The 20,685-nt window shown below is 49.7% G+C and overlaps 10 protein-coding genes across 10 annotated transcripts; 5 read left to right on the top strand and 5 right to left on the bottom strand.

Moving 5' to 3' along the window:
• Positions 1-343: 343 nt before the first annotated feature.
• ASPSYDRAFT_30105 (IFRD domain-containing protein) lies at positions 344-1,868 on the bottom strand (the record flags this gene model as incomplete). Its single annotated transcript, XM_040844734.1, has 2 exons — positions 344-1,592; positions 1,678-1,868. The coding sequence occupies 2 exons, from the start codon at positions 1,866-1,868 to the stop codon at positions 344-346; spliced, it is 1,440 nt and encodes a 479-aa protein (XP_040705431.1).
• A 691-nt stretch (positions 1,869-2,559) lies between these two features.
• ASPSYDRAFT_56856 (uncharacterized protein) lies at positions 2,560-5,585 on the bottom strand (the record flags this gene model as incomplete). The annotated part of the gene is made up of 6 exons (XM_040849282.1): positions 2,560-3,490; positions 3,556-3,734; positions 3,921-3,922; positions 4,471-5,264; positions 5,317-5,433; positions 5,497-5,585. The coding sequence occupies 6 exons, from the start codon at positions 5,583-5,585 to the stop codon at positions 2,560-2,562; spliced, it is 2,112 nt and encodes a 703-aa protein (XP_040705432.1).
• A 36-nt stretch (positions 5,586-5,621) lies between these two features.
• On the bottom strand, positions 5,622-5,959 carry ASPSYDRAFT_43535 (uncharacterized protein). The gene has a single exon (XM_040846679.1). It carries the CDS (start codon positions 5,857-5,859, stop codon positions 5,698-5,700), a length of 162 nt encoding a protein of 53 aa, XP_040705433.1. The 5' UTR covers positions 5,860-5,959; the 3' UTR covers positions 5,622-5,697.
• Positions 5,960-5,962: 3 nt separating this feature from the next.
• ASPSYDRAFT_30108 (putative RNA binding protein Rnp24) lies at positions 5,963-7,093 on the top strand (the record flags this gene model as incomplete). The annotated part of the gene is made up of 1 exon (XM_040844735.1): positions 5,963-7,093. One exon carries the CDS (start codon positions 5,963-5,965, stop codon positions 7,091-7,093), a length of 1,131 nt encoding a protein of 376 aa, XP_040705434.1.
• Positions 7,094-8,038: 945 nt separating this feature from the next.
• On the top strand, positions 8,039-10,126 carry ASPSYDRAFT_30109 (uncharacterized protein; the record flags this gene model as incomplete). Its single annotated transcript, XM_040844736.1, has 2 exons — positions 8,039-8,670; positions 8,755-10,126. 2 exons carry the CDS (start codon positions 8,039-8,041, stop codon positions 10,124-10,126), a joined length of 2,004 nt encoding a protein of 667 aa, XP_040705435.1.
• A 934-nt stretch (positions 10,127-11,060) lies between these two features.
• ASPSYDRAFT_43537 (ZZ type zinc finger domain protein) lies at positions 11,061-14,161 on the top strand. The gene is made up of 4 exons (XM_040846680.1): positions 11,061-11,420; positions 11,620-12,415; positions 12,483-12,694; positions 12,749-14,161. Exons 1-4 carry the CDS (start codon positions 11,292-11,294, stop codon positions 14,045-14,047), a joined length of 2,436 nt encoding a protein of 811 aa, XP_040705436.1. The 5' UTR covers positions 11,061-11,291; the 3' UTR covers positions 14,048-14,161.
• ASPSYDRAFT_836719 (serum paraoxonase/arylesterase family protein) lies at positions 14,134-16,054 on the top strand. The gene is made up of 4 exons (XM_040851255.1): positions 14,134-14,158; positions 14,245-14,923; positions 14,973-15,624; positions 15,671-16,054. The coding sequence occupies exons 2-4, from the start codon at positions 14,306-14,308 to the stop codon at positions 15,817-15,819; spliced, it is 1,419 nt and encodes a 472-aa protein (XP_040705437.1). The 5' UTR covers positions 14,134-14,158; positions 14,245-14,305; the 3' UTR covers positions 15,820-16,054.
• On the bottom strand, positions 15,960-16,791 carry ASPSYDRAFT_88169 (putative isochorismatase family hydrolase; the record flags this gene model as incomplete). Its single annotated transcript, XM_040851974.1, has 2 exons — positions 15,960-16,724; positions 16,759-16,791. 2 exons carry the CDS (start codon positions 16,789-16,791, stop codon positions 15,960-15,962), a joined length of 798 nt encoding a protein of 265 aa, XP_040705438.1.
• Positions 16,792-17,001: 210 nt separating this feature from the next.
• Positions 17,002-18,126, top strand: ASPSYDRAFT_56861 (uncharacterized protein; the record flags this gene model as incomplete). The annotated part of the gene is made up of 1 exon (XM_040849283.1): positions 17,002-18,126. The coding sequence occupies one exon, from the start codon at positions 17,002-17,004 to the stop codon at positions 18,124-18,126; it is 1,125 nt and encodes a 374-aa protein (XP_040705439.1).
• A 103-nt stretch (positions 18,127-18,229) lies between these two features.
• ASPSYDRAFT_88171 (nicotinate-nucleotide diphosphorylase (carboxylating)) lies at positions 18,230-19,326 on the bottom strand (the record flags this gene model as incomplete). Its single annotated transcript, XM_040851975.1, has 3 exons — positions 18,230-18,977; positions 19,058-19,113; positions 19,171-19,326. 3 exons carry the CDS (start codon positions 19,324-19,326, stop codon positions 18,230-18,232), a joined length of 960 nt encoding a protein of 319 aa, XP_040705440.1.
• Positions 19,327-20,685: the final 1,359 nt, after the last annotated feature.

A 20,685-nucleotide genomic window follows, 5' to 3' on the forward strand; every position in this document is an offset into this window, starting at 1 on the left:
TTTTTTAAGAAAAAACTAATAATCTAGGGCGAGCATAGCATTCCACACATATATATCCGATATTGAAGTACTAGTGGCCCACCCTTCGCAACGTTCCAGGGAGGCAGGGTCGCTCCTATAACTGAGAGCCTTCGGCGGGTTATTAAAGCTGCTTATATTGGAGTATAAAAATAAAAAAGAACATTAACCAGAAATAAGCCGAGAAGCATCGAAGGAGCAGAACGTGCGTACACCCAGGAATTCGTAAAGGGTAAGTTTCGGATGTCATAAAATGAAAATGAGTAATAAAATGTGTAAGGAATAGTAAATCAATAGGAATTTGCTGTAACGAAGGTAAATCAATCTAGTCACTGTCAGAATGCGCTGCCTTCCAACGGAGGCTGTTTCGCATTTTCGCAGCCTTCTTAAGAGCGGAACGGTCCACTGGCCCCTCCTGCATCCGAACCATTACCACGGGAAGACTGTCTAGAACGGCACGGTTGCCCTGGAAATAGTGAGTTGCAAAGCCACCCTGAAGCACACGGCGCAGTGAGTTCAGACGGATCCATTTCCACCAGCGATCGATATGCACGACGCCTTGCCGGCCGATCTTGACGGTGAGCTTGCTGCCGTAGTGTCGGTTTGTCCCGTGGTCGATCGCAGAGCTATACATCGGGCCGCGGCGCGGGTCTGCAACAGTAGTGGATATGGACGCAAAGTTGTTGTGGAGGTTCTTCTTGTCGCGCTTGTTCAGACGTTTTGTATGCACTGTTGCGAGAGATTGCAACTGGCGTTCAAGCTCAGGTGTGTTGTGGTATGGGTCGTATCGTTTAATCAGCTTGGGGCCGCGGAGGTTCTCTTTCTCGGAATCGCTGTCATAATCAGCATCTTCCTCCCCGTCTTCGACGTCAGAATCCTCTTGAGGCGTGTAGCTTTTCTCGTATAAGAGGGCGATGTTTTCGCCAGCCGCAATCTGCACGTTAGAGTCATTACCGGTTAACTGTTCCATGAATATCTGAATCGAGTCTTCGCTTTCGTTCTCAAGGTCTTCGATTTCTGTCGCCATGAAACCCCATATCTGGAGTGCCGCACTAACGCAACTAGGGTTGCCATGCGCGTCAATGGATTGTCCATCAGAAGCGACTATGTCTAAAAGAAACGTCATCTGATCCTGGATACCGTCATCCCCGGCACCACCGAACATAGTGCACGTTCCCAAGCAATAAATTGCCGCTGTCTTAATGTCATAAGAGGCTGGATCTCGAATGGTACGAGTGAGGAGAGGCTCCACGCTTTCAAATATGGTGTGGTCCGAAGCGGTGATTGCTAGTAGCCCCAGAGCGCGCAGTGCAAGTACGCTTTCTCGCTCACTGGCCCCTGATTTGATACTGCGAATGAACGCAGATAGAAGGTCGGGAACTCGGCGCCGGATAGGCTCTTCTACAAAGTGGAACTTGGAGAGGCGGCAGAACGCAGAATAATTTTCTTCACGACCAAACGCGCTGCTTCTTTTGCGATCCAAGATATCCTCAATGACTTCGTGAAGCTCCTGGGTCCAGTTGTCGTTGTTGTTCTCAAGTTCAGCGTTTTCAAGATCGTCAAGCGAGCCGAGGCTACAAGATTTATTTAGTATAGAATCATGACATCATTCCCTGGCAAATAGTAGGCAGAAAATCATCCGTCACGGACAAAACTTACCTGACTGCGGTATCGTCGCTGAGGTTGCCTGCATCCTCATCGTCTGAAGCTTGTCTGCTTGCATTTCGAGATGACTGGCGAGAATTTTGCGCGGAGTTGGTGCGCGATGTTCGCCCGGAGCCTTCCCTCGAGGCTGCTTTGCGAGACATGGTCTTGCCACTCTCCAGGACCTGGCGGCGGAGATCAGGCATTTTGACTGGCGTATGGTATAATATTATACACCTAGACTGCGATAGAAAGGAACGGGGGTGGTTCTGTGCGCTGGCGCGCTACCTGCACGATAAGCAAGATGTAGATGTAGCGGGTACAAATACAGGCGGTTATAGAGCCCAACTATTCAAACGGTATTGAGTGTGAAAAGAATTTGGTAGCTATTTGAGGGACGATCGACATGATAAAGTCGAGAAGAATAAAGGTAGAGATGAAGGGGTTATTTTGAGGAGAGAGTTGAAGGAGAAAGAAAAGAGGACTGATGAAATGAGCACTGGACCGCCAGAAATTTGGGTTCTGTTCAAGATGACGTTGGCGCCCAGCCTGCTTTTCCATCCGTAAATAGCGTGAAAATTACGCGGAATGGGTTCCAGACCACTGCGAGTGAAGAGTCTAAAACCGAGTATTATACTTTTGGGTACCTTTTAACCTTCCCAACTCGAATCATTCCATCCCGACGCCTTTCGAAAATTTAATGGTCATGCATGAGCTGATTTGTGTCTGTGCAACCTCAGGCACCAATCATTGTCAATGTTATCGCCACGTGATGCGGGGTCCTTATCTCAGCTTCCAAATAAAAATCGAGAAATTGGTCATCGAGCGAGAGAGGGTAGAAAAACGGAGAGAACAGGGAAGATAAGATGAATGCTCTGGGTATCAATTTTATGTCTATCAGCTCTGTGGGCGTGTCGTTGCTAACTGTATAATTCGCTTAGCCTGGCTTCCTTCCAGATACTCTCGTCCTTCCCGCTGCCGTCCATCCTCGTCGTAGTCTTCATCGCCCTGTTCTAGGTCAACCTGCAAACTAGCATCGTATGCTGCCATGACTGTTTCCTCATCCACCCGCAGTCCTCCCTGCATGAGCACTCGAATGCACTGAGCCAACCGCGCAATTTCACGTCTTGTGGCGGGAGAGATTTCATCGTTCTGGCTTGAGTAAACCGAGTTTGAGACCATTTCTTCCATACGCGTTATCGACACGCTGTCCGTGGTCGAGGATGCTGTGGCGGTGCCCTCCGCGTGCTTTGAAATCCAAATATACCCGTTTACTCCGAGGACGATGTCCACTTCCCCACCGCCGTTAGAAGTTGGTATCGTAAACATTTGTCTCCGTGACCGAACCACTCCAGCAGCCGATCCTGATCCAAGCCCTCCCTTGACTGATGAGCTGGATGCGCCACTACCCCCGGCTCCAGCCACAGCTAGAAAGACGCCATTTCGAAGCTTACCATATTTAAGCGACCGAGTGTGGAGCGAGGCCGCACCATCTGAATGTACCGTTTGTACTTCAGCAACAAGCAGATCTCCTTCGCTAAAGAATGTTCGGATCTGCAGTTCATCTGCACTTGTCCGTCGACGCAAGATACCGCCTGGTAAGTTGATCGCAGAAAGAGGTAACTGGGCTAAGAGAGGTGCTGCGACATCAACCTTCCACCGTTTGGACTGGACTTCGACTATGCGTCCAACCACCAGATCGCCAATCTCCGGCGTATAGCGGGCTCGAAGGGGCTGGACAGAGAGCAATTTATTGGTTTTCTGGACAGTTCCAGCAACCGTCGCAATAATGGACGTCGAAAGAGGATTTATATACGTTCCGTGGCCCCTAGATGAGAATACTTGTTAGTTCGCAGACATGAAGACAAGTAGATAAGAGTAGAAGAAACAAACCTCATCCACTGCGGATCATCTGTCACTACCTCTCCTGGTGTAATTATTCCCGTTCCGACATCTGTCCCTTCTATTAACCGAGGCCGCTTTGTCGGTTGTGATGCTTTTACGGGTGTGAGTTCAACACCGCCGTCGGAGTCAACGGACATTTCGTCAAAGTCAGATTCGGGGTATGTTGCCTCGACATCATCCGAAACGGGAGGTAGAATTGTAATTGCCATGGCGATATTATGCAGGATTCGGGGCCGGGAAACGTGTTTTCAAAAATTGCCGGGCTGCTTTTTATGATGAGAATGTCCGTTAGGTTTTGCGATTTCGAGCATCAGAAAGGACTTTCGACCTCGGAGCAAACAAAGCAAACTTACCGCTCGCGGATGGATCCTCATTGTAGGTACTAGGTGAGCGGGTCCACGGGACATCACACGACGTACTCTGGAGTATTTGTTGGCATCATTTATGGAGTACTTCACAGATAGCAAATACGGCTTTCATTTCTCTTTCACTTTTCTCCTTTCGCGATTTTCCCGCTCCCTCCCCCCCAACCATCTGGCTTTACAAACTTCGAGTATATCATGTATATTGAAGGTTTAATCGCCTAGCTCAGTAATTCAAGACTTTTGGCATGTGCTGTGATATACCGAAAATAGCTACGATTGATAAACGGACGAAGGAGGCGTCTGAAGTTACATATTCATAATATAAGGACCGATTTCGAAATCACAGCCCGAAGTACGGTGGATATTAAGCTGCAGAATATAAGACGAGCTTCGCGAAGGTGCTCAACATGAAAGGACAATGATCTAAAAGTACTAATAAAACATGTGACGTTGCTAAATGAGGTTGCTCAAGAAGCAACACCAAGTTATGCGCCCGCACCAGATGATCGCTTTGCAGGACGCTTGGTGTTTGAGACACCGTCGTCCTTCTTCTTCCGATTTGACCGACCGCCGGCACCGGCTTTAGCTCGAGGAGTGCTCTCCTCATCGCGCTTACGCTTGGCCTTGGAACCGCCCGATGTGGGACCAGAGTCCATCACCACATTGTCTTCGTCGTGAGTGTCTTCGTCTTTACGGGGAGTGGGTGCCGATCGCTTGGAAGCGCGCAGGTTTGATGGCCGTGATCCTGATTTCTCTGAAGCGTTCTCGTTATCTTGCAGAAAGATATTAGGATGGTTCTTGCGCAACCAATGATGGACCGAAACAGGACTTCGAAGAGCATGCTCCCTTTCTCTCTCCAGCAAGGATGGTTTCTCCGGGACGCGGCTCAGTTGAACGGCGGCTGACACATCACCTAACTTGGCGTCTGTGGCTAGACAGTATTCTGTTTCATGCTCTGGAGTCAGAAAGCCAAGGTTTTGGTTCAAGCTCGCATCCTCTGCCGCGGTTGCCGAACTCTGGCCTTCAGGGGTGGGAGCAGAATGAGGAACCTTTGTCAAATCCGTGTACCGTAATAAAGGTGCAAACGCCGTGCCTCGTTTGACGCTATTTTCGATATTTTCATATGATTCAGCCGTTATATGCCCGATTGATAGTTCATTCTTTGCCAAACTTAACGCTGACGTAGTCGTTTCATGGTCATTGTAGAGTGATGGAACCTCCCCGTCAGGGGTTGGAAGAATGTCTTCGTCACCAGGGACCTTCAAATCGTATCGAAGCTTGGGAGAGATGTGCACAGTTTCGTTGAACTCCAAAAGAACTTCCAAGAGTTGACTAAAACTGTATCAATGAATGAACATAGACAGGTGAGGACCAAATAACGAACTCGTTTTGCTCCTGAATTCTCTTTGACAGGTCCTCTATGCGCAACTGCTCGTGAATGAGCGTCTCACTGTCTTTCATTTTACGTTCAAATTGAATTTTGAGCTTCGCAAATTTCTTCCTGTAGTAAGAATACTCCAATTAGCATTGTCGGTTACTGTTGTACCTCTCGGTTTGCGCTCACTTGAATGATCGATGGGACTGCTTGGTAGGGGCTTCAGCATCTGGGAGACTCTCGGCCAAAGACCGTGTTTCGTCGCCTTCTTGAGACATGACCGAAGAGCGTGGTGATGATTTTCTTTTTTCTTTTTTCTTTTCTTTTTTTTTTTTTTTTCGAAAAGGATATTGTCCTCGAAATTTAATATTTGCGCCGTCGAAAGTCGAATCAAGCCGGTGTCGACGGTTCACCAGGGAGATGATCGATAGACCGATCCTCGACGGTCGTCGCGAGTAGAGCCGGGAAGCTCAAAGGCGGAAAGATTCTGCCCGTCAAAAGAGGAAAAAATATTATGGCAGAGCAATAGTTCCAATATTTATCCACTGCCATCACAATTTATCTTTCTTTCCGTTTATTATATAAATTTTCTAGTTGTTTCCTCTTTTATCTGTCTACTCTGTACTTTCATCGCTTAGGGCATATCGAGGACAGAATGACGGCCATTGGCGAAGAAAACCACAAGAAGCGAAAGCTGCTCGACGGTCCTGAAATCGAGATTGATGTTTCTGCGCCTGAGCCTCCTTCGAAGAAGGCTCTGCGTAAAGCTAAAAAGAAATCTGGTGAAGCTGATGCGAAAGCCTCTGATGATTCGCCGAAACCGACAGCGGATTCCAAAATCGAGACCCCTGCAGAGCCTGAAGCCACACAGAAACGCTCAGACTATGGCGTCTGGATAGGAAATCTGGCGTTCTCCGTGACTAAAGAGGATCTACGGCGGTTTTTGACGTCCAATTGCTCGTTCACAGATGCTACAATTACCCGAATTCACCTTCCCAAGCCATCAGACAAGAATCCAAGGGCGCAAAATAAAGGGTTCGCCTACGTCGATTTTTCCACGCCAGGGGCTGTGAAAGAAGCATTGGTCCTAAGCGAGCAGCTTGTTTCTGGGCGCCGCGTGCTGATCAAAGATGCGAAAAACTATCAGGGTCGACCGGAGAAGTCGCGGGAGGATGGCAAAGCTGCTGCCTCTGCTGCGGCTTCAGGACGGCCTCCATCCAAACGTGTGTTTGTCGGTAATCTCAGCTTTGATGCGACTAAAGAACTACTTGAAGAGCACTTCGCAAAATGTGGAACCGTTGCCAACGTACATCTGGCTACCTTCCAGGATTCGGGGAAATGCAAAGGCTATGCATGGGTCGAATTCGAGGATATCCCAGCCGCTGAAACGGCAGTGAGAGGGTTTAAGATCATTACAGAAGAGAATGAGGACGAAGAAGGTTCAGAATCAGCGCGCGGAAAGCATACTAAGCAACAGCGGAGAAAAGTTTGGGTGAATCAAGTTTTGGGCCGACGCATGAGGATCGAGTTTGCCGAAGATGCAACAACCCGCTATAATAAGCGATTCGGTAAAAGTGGCGACGGAAAGAAGAGGGATGCTGAAAATAATGGCGATGCAGAGATTGGGGATTTTGAGGAGGTTGCGATTGAGGGAAAGCCCCAGCGTAGTCAAACTACAAAGTTCAAGCACACAAAGCCAGATTACTCCAGATACGATGAATCGACTGTGCAAAAACTAAGTGGTGCTATTGTTGAGGGCAAGGGAAAGAAGACAACCTTTGACTGAACATCAAGAAGGATAGGTATTTTCTCGCCCTGATTCCAGGCACCTACCGGGCTGGCACCTCTCACGACTATTGTGAAGCTGTATCCATGGGCCAGACTGAAGCCGTCTATGGAGCTTCTAAAGTCGATGTTTGTTATCGAAGGATTCATCCCGCAGGTTACCCTATTCGGCAGTCCGACGTGGTATGAGAGAAGCAAAAGATCACTGATACCCAAGGAATGAATTTCCTAAACACATATTTTCGTCCCAACATTTATCAAAGACCAGTGGCCCGTTGGTTGTGCCACTTTTTCGTTCCGTAGAAACTCCTGGTATCGGGCTTAGCTGACAAGTTAAACTAGCAAAACCCGCCCGAGTCAGCATGGTTTGCTGGAACGGATGTTGCATATGTAACTGTAGTGGGTTTGTGGCATGAAAGAAAGGAACAAGTAACCCTGGTGGTTCCAGGGAACAAATGCCGATTACCTCCCGGGGTCTCGCTTGGAATGATGCCGCTGACACCATACTTTTGGAACAGCTCTGGCTTGTTGATAGTTAGTAGAAACGCTCGGAACGGTTCTAGAATCGCTGAGGTGGTTAGGCCGCGCTAACCGGTTCGGGGTACTTGACATCTCCTTCGATGTCATGCCTCGACGTTGGAAACCATCAAATCTTCTCGACTGCTCGTCTATTTGGCTTTTCTCTCCTTTCCTCCCTCCCTCTTCTAGGGTGCTCTTTATTACTCTTAGTATATTTTGATATAAGTCGCCTTCTTTTCTGTGCTCAGCCTGGTGTTACCCCCTTCTTTTTTTGTTTGGAGTTCGTCATCCCGCCTGTCTCTCCGCTGCTGGTCGGTGCACCCATACGTGGATTCTCCTTTCCAACGCCCCGTTGTTTATCGATTCGAATTACATCTATTTTTTTTTTAAAAAAAAAAAAAAAAAACGTCACTATCTTTCTTTCGAAATGGCACCCCGTCGACACAATATAGGTGCTAGCCGACGAAGGAGACGAGAAGACGAAGGTGAGGATGAAGGCTCGGTGGACGGAGAGGTGGAGGATGACTCTTTAAGCGAGGGTTCAGTCGGAAGCCACCAGGATGACGACGATGCAGATGGTGAAGGTAGTGAAGAGAGTGAGGACGAGAATATACCAGTCGACAATCCGGACAGTCAACAGGTTAATGGTCGTGTGCCAGAAGGGTCCCGCCGTCGCCATTCAGACTCCCCCCAAAAAGCTACGCTAGCGACAGCCATTACTGATACGGATGCGATGATGAATGGATTGAAGATATCGGGTGAGGGGGAAAACGTTAAGGAAATCCATTTTGACAACATGCGAGGGGAGTTCGATCAGGCTGGAAGAGCACCCTCCGAACCACCCACCGAACCGACGAGAGAATCGTCCATGGAAACGAAACGTCCTGAGAATGACAAAACTATTAGGGGAAAAGGTGAGGATCCAACTTTTGTGCCTACCCGAGGTAGTTTCTTCCTCCATGACAAACGCTCGTCGGAAACTGGCGCCAACGGTCACAAGCCCTCCAACAAGCCTAAATCTAGACCGTATGGTCTCATTGTAGACGGTAATGTTCGAAGGTATGTGCATACGTTATCCTGTAACTGCAGGCTAGCTACTTCAAATGAATGATCCGCGTGCATTATTCTAACCAATGCTTTTAGGAAACAAGATATTACTACTGAAGGGCCGTGGACGCATGATCTTCACGATACTGTTGCTGGAGACGATCCGCCTGCTCCTAGACGACCTAATGCCTCAACGAACGCCTCGACATTTTCCCATAGGAACTTTCCCACGACCGTGCCCACGGCTCCCAATACCTCAACTCCAAACCGATCTTTTTCAACCACTCTGGTTGCTGGAAAAGTGCCTGTTGTGGTGTATCTTCCAGGCATGGATAAGCCCGTCACCTTTCCTGCAGTTGAGAAAAAGCAATACACCCGTCTACCTGAACATCGACCCCCTCTACGCCGAGACAAGCCTGTTAGAATATCGATTCCTGGCGAAACAGCTAGATATATTTTCCCTGCGATGGCGCGATCCTTTGTCTTCATCCCCCGAGCGCAACGGCCCAACCAGCAGTCTTTTCGTGGGCGTGGTCGAGGTGGCTACATGCATGGACGCCGCACAAGCGGCTACGCAAGCTCTACGTATACACCCAGTGTCGCTATGAGCCGAAGGTCGTCTTTCGGCAAGCCACCATCCCAAGATGGTTATCTTTCGCCAGCGGCGTCGGTCGTTTCACGGCAGACAGTAGTCACAACTGAGAACGGGAAGCCCATTGTTCGGCTACCACCTTCCCGAGCACCGGGAGCTGCTGCACCGATTACGCCAGCCACGACCTACTCCCATCCTCAACCACAACCGCAGCAGCCTATCTGGCGTGAGAGTCGCCCTACTCCAATCACAATACATCAACCTCGCCCGCAGAAGGCTGTTTCCCTGGCGGACATTGAAACTCCAGCCAGCTTCCCCGTCAATCCACCGCTAGCACAGCAGGAGCAACCGTTCCATCATCAAGCCCCGATGTCCGGCAGTGGTCCGTCCTACGGTCCCGATGTTTCTGCAAACTACCCTCCGCCAGCACATACAGCCGCAACTCCTCTGTCACAAATACCCGAGCGCGCCGTTCACGCACCCCCGTTCCAAACATATGGATATCAACAACCCCCGACCTACTACCCCGGCCCGTACCAGCCGGGGCCTGTTTATTACCCTGTTTCGGGCGCAGAATATGCGCCATATAATGGGGTTGGGACGGGACCAGGAGCTTCTTTCCCTGCGAATCAAAATGTCCCGTATATGGTCCCGGCTACACACACTCCATCTGAAACAACATCACAAGCAGGCACAGTTGCACATGAGTCAGGCGGCACGGTTTATTATCTTGATGCTTCACAGATGTACCCAGGACCAACGTATGGCGGCGGGGGTCCCCCAGGTGGCGCTGTTGGTATGGGTGGGATGACGGCGCCTGGTACGACATATTACCATTACCCTCAACCCCAGGGTGTTTATTATCCTTCACAGTAACCCACGGGAGGGCCCCAATTCCCCCGCCCAAAAAACAAAAGACAATTACATCAAAAAAGAAGCTTCATTTGAACGATTTCTTCACTTCATTCGCTTTTATATTCTCTTTCCTCCTTTTTTTGATGCCGTTTTATGAATGAGTCCCTTACTCCCTTTCCTCAGCTCGTCTCCAGCGATTTTCCGCTTCGGCGCTTTTCTTTGTCCATTGCAACCACATTGCTTCTGCCACATTTCCCAAAATTCTTACGGCTTCTTTTGGCTTTCCGGACATCTTTCTACCGGAGATTCTCGTTTTATTAGTCGTCGTTAGATTAGGATTTGATGCATTTCTAGCGAGCTTTTGATGTTATTATATGTTCTGATACTGTTCAGGAGTCTTCTGTCTGTATGGAGCGCGTCTCAATTAGCTATGATATCATATTATTATGCAACGACAGTGAACTCGGTGATGGCCTCGGCCGGCTATCCATATATTCTTCTTTCGCCTTTTTCACTCCACGCTTTCACACCTATGGCTCCTTGGGACTCTACAATGCTGGTTGGATATAGCTCCTCTCATATGCCCGGTTGCATCATCGCCTCGTATTTGCTTTTTCCTTCCTTTAGCCTTGTCCAGGGTCCCTTCTCTCAGCCATTGGAGTGAAAAAACATTCGTAGTCAAGCCAGTCTGGAACAAAAATCCATAAACTCGAATTCGCAAGCCTCCCTGTAGCCAGCCATTGGGCGGGGCTTGAAGGCTAATTCGCAGTCGATGTCACAGCCTATGTCACAGGTGATCGCACCACAACTGCCAAGCAGTGAATGCATTAGGTAAGCCCATCGCCTCCGGGTGCAGCACAGCAGGGCAGGTGACCGCCAACCAGCGCCGACCGGCCAGGCATCTTCTTATCTGCCAATTATAAGCCTCACTCTCGCTCCTCCTCTCCTCTTCAACTTCCCTCCGCCTCGCCTTGCCTCGCCTCGTCTTCGTCATCGCTTGCTGCCTCCTCATCTGCTTCTTCTTTTTTTGTTCATCTTCTTCCATCTTCTTTCATCTCGCTGTCCAGTTTCTACTTGTACATTTTATCTTGACTTATCGAGCTCGTCTCCGGGATTTCCGTTGTCTTATCTGTTGAAGCTAGCATAGCTACCCGCCCGGCGAGCAACTACTCGAGGGCACGCCGTTATGTCCGCTCCTGCTACCACTCCAGTCGGGCCTGGGACTTTGATCACTGTTAAGGTGACATATGATAACCACACTAGACGCTTCAAGATTCCGCTGAGAGATCTTGGAGCTCGTACTCTACCCCAGAATGTAGGTTCTGTCCCCACTCTAGCTCCGACCGGCGCCATCTTCGCTCTTCACCGTACATTCGGCTTCCTCACCCTCCCCGTCGTTCTCTCATCCTATGCCTCATTCTTATGTTGTGTATTATTTTTTAAGCCCTCTGTCCACAAAGAGGCAAACGATTCAACACCGTCATACCACTTAATACTGACCATTCTTACTGTAGCTGCGTCAGTTGCTTGGCATTCCGGCGGATACCAACGTGACCTTCGAGCGGTATTCCGATAGCGCAGGTTCTTATGTCCAGCTTGACACCAATAACCCTGCAGTTTTCAAACAGCTCTACCGAGCAGCTAAGGCTAAATTGAAGCTGCGGATCAAAGCCATTGTCCACGATCCCACGACTCAGGCTGGAGTTTCCGATAGCCCTAGCGAATCGCATGGGCCAGCAAGATATAGCTATCTTGAGACTGTTTTGAGCTCTCCGATTCCTGCAAAAACATTTGACTCGGAGATTGGTGCTACAATGCCATCAACGACTCTGCCAGAGAGCGCAGAGAGGTCCACGTTGGACGAGATTGAGACCCGCCAGTTGCCGAATACCGAGACAACTGAATCAAAATCTGCCAGCCAGAGAGAATTCGTCCTAGGCTCCGACATCCCTAGTGCCCCGATCGTTTCTCACATCTCCCATGCCGGAGTGTTCTGTATTGACTGCAACCACTGTGGCCGTCCTATCCCAAATGAGCACTATCACTGTAACACCTGTGCCGATGGTGATTATGACCTTTGTCCACAATGCGTTGACTCCGGCGTTAACTGCGATGGGGATGAGCATTGGTTGGTGAGGCGGTTCGTAAAGGATGGCATCATCACCAATAGCACGACCAAAACTCTTGCGTCTCACAAGATTCTAACTCAGGAAGAATCTCACCCCGAATTGCCCGTACCGAAAAGTGAGCCTGAACAAGCTGAAGCTCCTGTTTTCAGCTCTGAGCGTATCTGCAACAACTGCCTTAAGGGTATGTATATGTTACTAAATACATCTTCTTGGTTCATTCGCATTCAGACTGGGCTAATCGTCTGCAGAGTTTGATGAGGGAAAAATGGTGTCTTGTGCCGACTGTGAAGATTTTGATCTCTGTATAACATGCGTTCTTGGTCATAAGCATGGACATCACCCATCACACACTTTTGCATTGCTGGGTGATCATGACGCCGGTCTGAAGAGTCTTGTCTTGTCTCGCTGCAAGCCCGGTCGTGGTTATAACCATGCAGCTATATGTGACGGCTGTGAAAGCGTATGTTTTTAACACTGATAAGACGTTTGGAAGTACCTGCTAACCTAACTTAAGCATATCACCGGTGTGCGTCACAAATGCCTTACATGCCCTGACTGGGATTATTGCTCTGAGTGCCATCTCTCGGCATCTCGAACCCACCCTAGACATCGGTTTGCTCCGCTTTACACCGCCATATCCGAACCGCCGCAGTCCCACGAAGTGCACCTTGGTGTATTCTGTGATGGCCCGCTGTGCAAAGATAAGCCAAGACCGGGGTTCATTACTGGCGTTCGTTACAAGTGTTCTGTTTGCAATGACGTGGATTTTTGTGCCAAATGTGAAGTTCACCCCGAGAATGCTCACAATCGCACTCATCCAATGGTCCTATTCAAAACACCAGTGCGCAGCGTCAGTGTGAGCACCGTCCACGAGAATACCATCAACAAGCAAACGAATATTTTAGGCGACCGCAATCAGAGATCCGCCTCCACTCAAGCGTCCACTCCGCCCGAGCGCAAATCAGAGTCCCAGTCGTCAGAGACTGTGGCTTGTGAAAAGGAACATGCTTTCGAGGAAAGCAACCTCCGTACTTCCTCAACTTCAAACAAAGAAGAACAGGCGACTAAGCCTGAGCAGACCTATAGTCCGAGTCTTAATTCTGAATACCAGGCATTTTTCCTTGAGGATACAATTTCAGACGGCACTGTGATGCGCCCCGGTCAAGTGTTCCAGCAGACGTGGAAGCTATACAATCCCGGACCACTTGCGTGGCCTGCTGGAAGCAATGTCCGTTTCGTTGGCGGTGATTCCATGTTTAATGTGAACACGGACCAACCCAGCAGTCTGGAAACAGTCACAGTTGCGATGGAGAGCAACAAATTGTCTAAGCCACTGGAGGCAGGCCAAAACGCTCAGTTTACCGTCACTTTGAAAGCACCCAAACGCCTAGGAACTGCCATCTCGTACTGGCGTATGAAGCTTGCAGATGGCACACCCTTTGGACACAGACTGTGGTGTGAAGTCCAAGTACGGGAGGATTTAATTGATATCGACGAAACCAAAAATGTGGCTCTTGGCGAGAAGACGGCCGAGTCTCCCGCGGCCGACAACTCAAACACCTCAGAAAGCCAAATGGTATTCCCCAAACTTGACAAGGAATCACCATCAGCAAGCACACACGAAGCAGCCGGTGTACCGCCCACTGCCCCCTCTGTGAGCAACACATCCGAGCATGATGTTCTCGATGATGTGGCGAGCCTGACTTTGGATGACGAGACCGAGACCGATGCTGGGTTTTTGACCGATGAGGAATACGATATTCTGGATGCCAGTGACCAGGAATTTCTGGACTCCAACTCTTCTCGCCACTAGTTTGTGAAAACAGCAATCTTACGACCGAAAAATGATCCGAGCAAATTAGTCTTTTCTTTTCCTTTCTTTTCTTTTCCTTTCTTTTCTTTCTCTTGTTTTCTCTTTTTTTTTTTTTTTTTTTTTTTTAATAGACACTCACAGGTAAATTGACGCGGTCGACTAATGAGGCCGTATAGATGACACCAAGAACAACACAGATTTTTTGGGTTCCCGGGGGATGACAGCGCAGTCAGGGGAAGGCGAATTAAGTTGTCCATCATGTTCTACGCTGTATCTCGCTTTCTGTTCCTTAAATTGGATAGCGATGGATATTATGTTGATTATGTAGTAGTAGTATTCCGGCCCCTTGTAGTGTTGAACTCCACACGATCGTCGCTGCCAACGGTCCGAGGTTGTAACTTACTACTTACTAGGTATTTAGTGCTACGTAATTGTTTTCTCCCCACCGTTTCGGAGTATGGAACCACTCCACTCCACCCTTGGTCATCATCCGAGGTCCCTTACCTCCCCAACTTTCTTTCTTTCTCTTTCCCTTTCCTCACCCCAAAAGAACCGAATGTAACTATGGCAATCTCGGTGTTTTCGCTGTTCCTCATTCTGGTGGCGGCTGCCGGACCCCTAATTTATAATGCCGTCCGTCATCACCTCACGGTTATAGGAGTATATCGAAGCCCTGTCTTTGTATCCTCGAACCAAGATATCCACAAAATCCCGGATACCCTGCAATGCGAAGACATACACTACTATGCCCCGGGCAACCTCATATTTGCAGCGTGTGAGGATTCAGTGCTCCCTCGCTTCCAATGGTTCCCTCCTCTCGATCATCTAGACAAACCACCAGAGACACCGGGGTCCATTCACATCATTGATCCTCAGGTAAACGTTAATAATGGGTAACCGGTTATGGGGCTAATATCTTTGATAGACACTGAAATCATCTCGTCTTACTTTCGAAAACTTTCCGGGTTCCTTTGTCACACACGGAATTGATGTGATTCAGGATCCTGACCGGTCAGACGCGGTCTATATCTTCGCCGTGAACCACTTGGGAAATCCCGAGTATCAGCCAGGTGCGGACATCCACAAGGCACGGTCACAGATCGAAGTCTTCCATCACGTTTTGAAAACGAGTACAGTTCGCCACGTTCGCTCTGTCCGCCATCCGTTGGTGAAAACACCAAATGATCTATACGCAACTGGCCCCTACTCATTCTATGTTACCAATGACCATTACTATCTCGGCGGGTATATGCGGCTTGTGGAAAACTTTGTGCCATGGATTAAATGGACCAACGTGGTCCATGTCCAGCTTGATCGTCTCACGACTAGCGATGAAACTGCTGGTGTCAATGCCACCGTGGCATTGCCCAATTTGTGGGCAGCCAACGGCCTCGGCCATGGCCAGTCGGACGATGAGATACTTGTTACCAGCGTCCTAGGAGGGACCATGTGGCGTACCCAAGCAAGCAACGACCACAGCCAAACGCTATCCATCCGAGACGACATATCGGTCGACAGCATCATTGATAATCCCAGCTACTACGAGGATCCCTATCGAACAGTAGATGACGATGCTAGTGGGTACGTCTTAGCTGGTCTCAGACGAGCTATTGACCTCCCCAGGACGCACCATGATCCAACGGCCACAGAAGGCGTTATCGTCTGGTATGTTAAGCGAAACAAGGATGGCACAGGATGGGAAAAGCGTGTGCTCTTTGAAGATGACGGGTCCAGCATCCGAACTGCGAGTGCGGCAGTTCTCGTGCCCATAAATCCAGCCAAGGGGGCGGCTAAGAAAGAGGCATGGCTATTTGTAACGGGGTTCATCTCCAAAAACGTGATTGCCGTTAAGGTCCAGCTGTAACACTTCCTCGATTTAATTATCACCGCGGTATATACAGAATGTAATGGCCTATTTCAGAGCCCGCAAAGCATCAATTACCTCTGTAGTGCTTTTCACATCCGCAAACTCACCATCCAAGCTCGCCAGGGTAACCGCGTGGACAGTTTCGGCGTCAAACCCCCCTTTCGCCCACGTAGCAGTTGCATCCCCAACAAGAACAATGCGGCCCTTATCAACAGGAACCGAACGGCTTTGGCTCCCATCGGCACAAAGAACCGGCTCGCCTTCAGGATACCGATCCACGACGCCTAGATTCGCCGCCATCCGCACCGAAGTCGAAACGCAGTGATCTGTCGTAAGCCCCGCAATAATAAGCTGCCTAACACCGTTGTCCCGAAGATGCTGTTCCAGCCCCGTTCCGATGAACGCAGAATTAACATACTTCCACATGACCGGTTCAGAGCCGTCGGGGGCTGGTTTAGCAATGTCCAAAGGTTGGATAGCAGCTCCGTTGTCTGCAGTGGGATGCAAAGCAGAAGTTGGGGATACGGAGCTGTGAAATATATGTATTATTTGGAGTTCGACTCCAGGGTTTCTGGACTTAGCGGAGCGGAATGTTGTTATGAGTGCGTTGAGGTTGTTCTTGAGGGATGGGTTAGAGCGTTGGCTACCCCAGTGGCACGGAGTGTTGGGATCAGCATCGAAGCTTTTTTGGTTGTCGATTAAAAGGAGCGCAGTTGGTTGGTTGAATGACACCGACATCTTGAGCTTCTGCCTTTGATCGAGTTTGTGGAAGGGATTGTGATGGCAGACGGGATACGAGGAACTTGGGAACTACATACACTATGTAACTAGTTAGTTCACGTACGCAGCGATGAGTCACAACATCATTCATAACCATTTCTAATCTTGTTAGACTGAGATCGAATACATGATGAGGAAATGAATAGAAAGCTTCGAATAAATTTCAATTAAACTTGAAATAATATTGGGACGCGAGGATTTTGGTCTTGTCTCTGCCTCAGGCCTTCATCCCACCCCAGGGTATTCTTTTGGCCAGCCAGTTCTTTCGACTGCATTCCAGCCAACCCATCTCCAGGATCTCGCATCGATGGCATCAATCAGCACGCAGAGGGCTCGGCTTTCTCATCTCAGCCCGCAATTACCCCAATTCGCAATCGCCCCGTTCCTTCAACAGAACCCGCGACATCGACTTCACCTCCGCTACGCGTCGGGGAAATCTCACAGCCGTCCATCGACTTCGGCGCAGCCCAAGGACAAGCGTGTCCCCTCCACCTCGTCGACATCCTCTACCCCCCTCGCAGACGACGTCAATCCACCCCCAAGCACCCGCCCAGCAGACCTCGAACTCCCCGAACCAATACCTCCCTCCGCACCTCTTAACGACAAAGTCACCCGTTGGATTGCTTACGGACGCGCCTTCCTCTCCTTCTACAAAACAGGCCTCAAAAATGTGTATCACAACTATCGAACATCACTACCAATTCGTCGCTCCTTAGGCATCCCATCATACCTACCTACGTCGCCTCCATCGAGGTTCTTTCTCAAAAGCGGCGCCGGAAGTGATAGAACGCATGACGCCATCGAACCCCGAACTGGTCGCTCAACATTCCAGCTCCTGCACCGTGCATCTCATGACGTCCGGCGCATGATCCCCTTCACCCTGATCCTGATCATCTGCGGTGAATTTACGCCGCTGCTAATTCTCGCGTTGGGGAACTCCGTCACGCCGTATACATGTCGAATCCCGAAACAGATCGCGAAGGAGAACGCGCAACGGGCGAATCGGAAGCGCGCTGCGTTGAGTGCGCATTCCACAGCAACGAAGGGTTCCGTTTCAATCCCGGAAGCGGGGTCAAATGAGGAACTGGAACTGCTTTCTGGCTTTGCGAGCCCATCGTTTGTGGAAGGGGCCGCTGCGGAAGATATCTTGAGAGCTTGTGCCGTATTTGGGCTTGTCAAGACGCATACTAGGCCTTCGGTGCTGGTGAATCCGTTGTATCGCCGGCGGTTGAGGAAATATGCAGAGTATCTTGCGTTGGATGATAAGTTGATTCGGAAAGGTGGTGGAGTTTCCGCGATGGAGAGTGTCGAGGTGAAAATTGCTGTTGAAGAGCGGGGAGGACAGGGTCTTCCTCAGGGAACAGAGGGTTGGGAGACTGAGAGGCTCGAGAGGAGATGGTTGGAGATGTGGTTGGAGAAATCTAAATACTAACTACATACTGTGTCTTGTTATAGAGAAGGCTAGAGATGTACGATATCAAAATATTTGCCAATGATACAAATATACTATACATTCATCACATTATCTAGTTTGTCTAGTCGCGCAGCGAAACCTTCAAGGAGAAATCCACGATCCCAACACCCTGGTGGATCGAACTCGTAGAGAGGATATCCACATCCTCACATACATACTGCACGGCATTTCCCTCATTCAGTCCACCACTGACCTCGATCAAAAACGAGCCTCTCGGCTTCCCCTTCCCAGCCCACTCCTTCTTCAACCTCCTCGCGGCCTCACGCACCCCATCGGACGTAAAATTATCCAACATAACCACATCAGCCCCAGCTTCAATCGCCGTGTTCGCCTCCTCAACACTCCGGACCTCAACCTCAACCTTCGTTGAAAACCCCCCGACAGCCTTTGCAGCCTGTACGGCCTTCGGGATCGCCGCGGCTATATCGTTCTCCCCACTCACGCCAGGCGTCTCCGTCTTAGACGCCGCATTGTTCGCACAGGCCCAAACATGGTTATCCTTCAACATAGTCATACTGCTCAAATCATGCCTATGCGGATCGGCACCGCCAACGAGAATCCCGTACTTCTCAACAACCCGGAACCCCGGCGTAGTCTTGCGCGTCCCTGCTAGTGTCCCCTGCCATCCGTGCGAGCGTAGCGCATTTACGAGCGAGGACGTCTTGGTTGCGATTCCGGAACACCGTGCGAGGATGTTTAGGGCGACGCGCTCGCCGAGCAGGATCTTGCGGATGGGGCCGCGGACGGTTGCGACATGGGTTTTTGTTTGCGCCGGGAGGGTTTCACCTTCGTGGTGGTGCCATTCGACTCTTTAGTTGCGTTATTTGTTAGCATTGGTCTGGATTGGAGGGGTCGGGTAAAGAGTGTTTTGTCTGCGGTCATAACGTACGAGCATCCGAGCTGGGAGAAGACTTCGTCGAAGAATGGGACGCCGGCGATTATACCCTGATCGTACCAATTAGCTACTGCTTCATTCCTGTATAGAGAAAGAGGCGGAGGTACTTCGCTCTTTCCGAGTAACTTGGCCTCACCCTCCGACTCCCCGACGACGAAGCCGCCGTAATCGAAGCTGGGGCAGTCTTCCTCCAGCCATTCGGAGATGAGCCGTTTGTATGTAGCCGGAAGGAGATGGCGGAGGTCACCGTGTGATGATGCCATTGCGCAGTATTGCTTTCTTTTTGTATATCTGAGGTATAAATAAAGGCAGACGAAGGCTGAAGATGATCATCATGGAGGGGAAGTTGTGGCTCTCCGCTTCAGCGCGGGGAGCGCTCGGGTAGTTCCGGGGGTAAGGGTTTGATATCACGTGGCTAGCATTTATAGTGCACTCGAAGTAGAAGACCAAAAGTAAAAAGAGTGTTATGCTGGATAGGTATTTGCAGAGAGCGTTACAGTTCGAGAAAAGGTACGTTACATACGGTACCTCTCAATGGAAGAGCCTAGCAATATCATCAAGGATCTAGAGCAGAGCTAGTCTGAACATAACGTCACAGGCGCACAGCTGCTGCATGTTTGGACGACAAAGGACTACGAGAGCGAATACGAAACCAAGCGTTAATTCTATGAGGAAAGTCCTACGAGCCAAGCATCGCTACGAGTGCAATCCGAGAAAGGATTGACTAATGCGGATCTGAGGTCAGGGATGAGCCGACCTGCCAAAGCGTCCGGTTTCCTCGGCGCTCCCTCCAAGACTCTTGTCTGCGTGGGCGCGTCGAAAGTCGTACTTCGTATAGGCAGGAGTTAATAAAAAGCACTGCCCTCTGGTTGGAACTGAAACGAGTTCAGTTCGCTCGGATAAGACAATGGTTACGGGGCGCGAACACTGCCCCGTTGTGAAATTGTTTTGTGCAGGCAGCATCATTCTGGGACGGGTCAGCCAAGGCTTGGGTTCTTCTGGCCCGAGTATATGTACTGGATAGTCGGGATTTTGAATAAGATGAGACGAGAGAGTGCCTGGTATTACTTCTTGCTCTATGCTTCCGGGTCAAAATAAACAAGAATACCGTAATCAAGACATTCATTGACGGGTGACAGTACGGAGCACATGTGCATCGTATACTAAAACCAACAAACTCGCGAAACCTTCCCCGACTTCTTTGTTAAATAAAAGCGGACTCGAGTGCGGGGTAAACAAGTGACGGCCACCATTATAGTTCGAACCTGGGGCGGATACAAAGCCCAAGACAGGAGTATGCAGTATCGGGTCGCGTGGGATTGATCTTGTGATGATTGCAGGGTTTGATTTGGTGTCAATGGTTATTGGTTTCGTCCCATTTTGCTGATGCCGGTCAACAAGTTGACAACCCTCGCCCGCATACCGGCATCAGCAAAGCCCGTTATGCGACCATGCGACTATGCGCATAGGGCGAGTACAAAACAAACCGGAGTATGCCATGCCATTTGTGCGACAGGAGGGAAGGACAAAGATTTCGTAACTTTTTTTGCTTTATGGAATGAACATCAAGGATGACAAGAGTACAGACCGTAACAGTGACACTCTACCTCGCTCAGTCCATA

The sequence above is a fragment of the Aspergillus sydowii genome (assembly GCF_001890705.1).
Source record: "Aspergillus sydowii CBS 593.65 unplaced genomic scaffold ASPSYscaffold_3, whole genome shotgun sequence".
Taxonomy (NCBI): Eukaryota; Fungi; Ascomycota; class Eurotiomycetes; order Eurotiales; family Aspergillaceae; genus Aspergillus; species Aspergillus sydowii.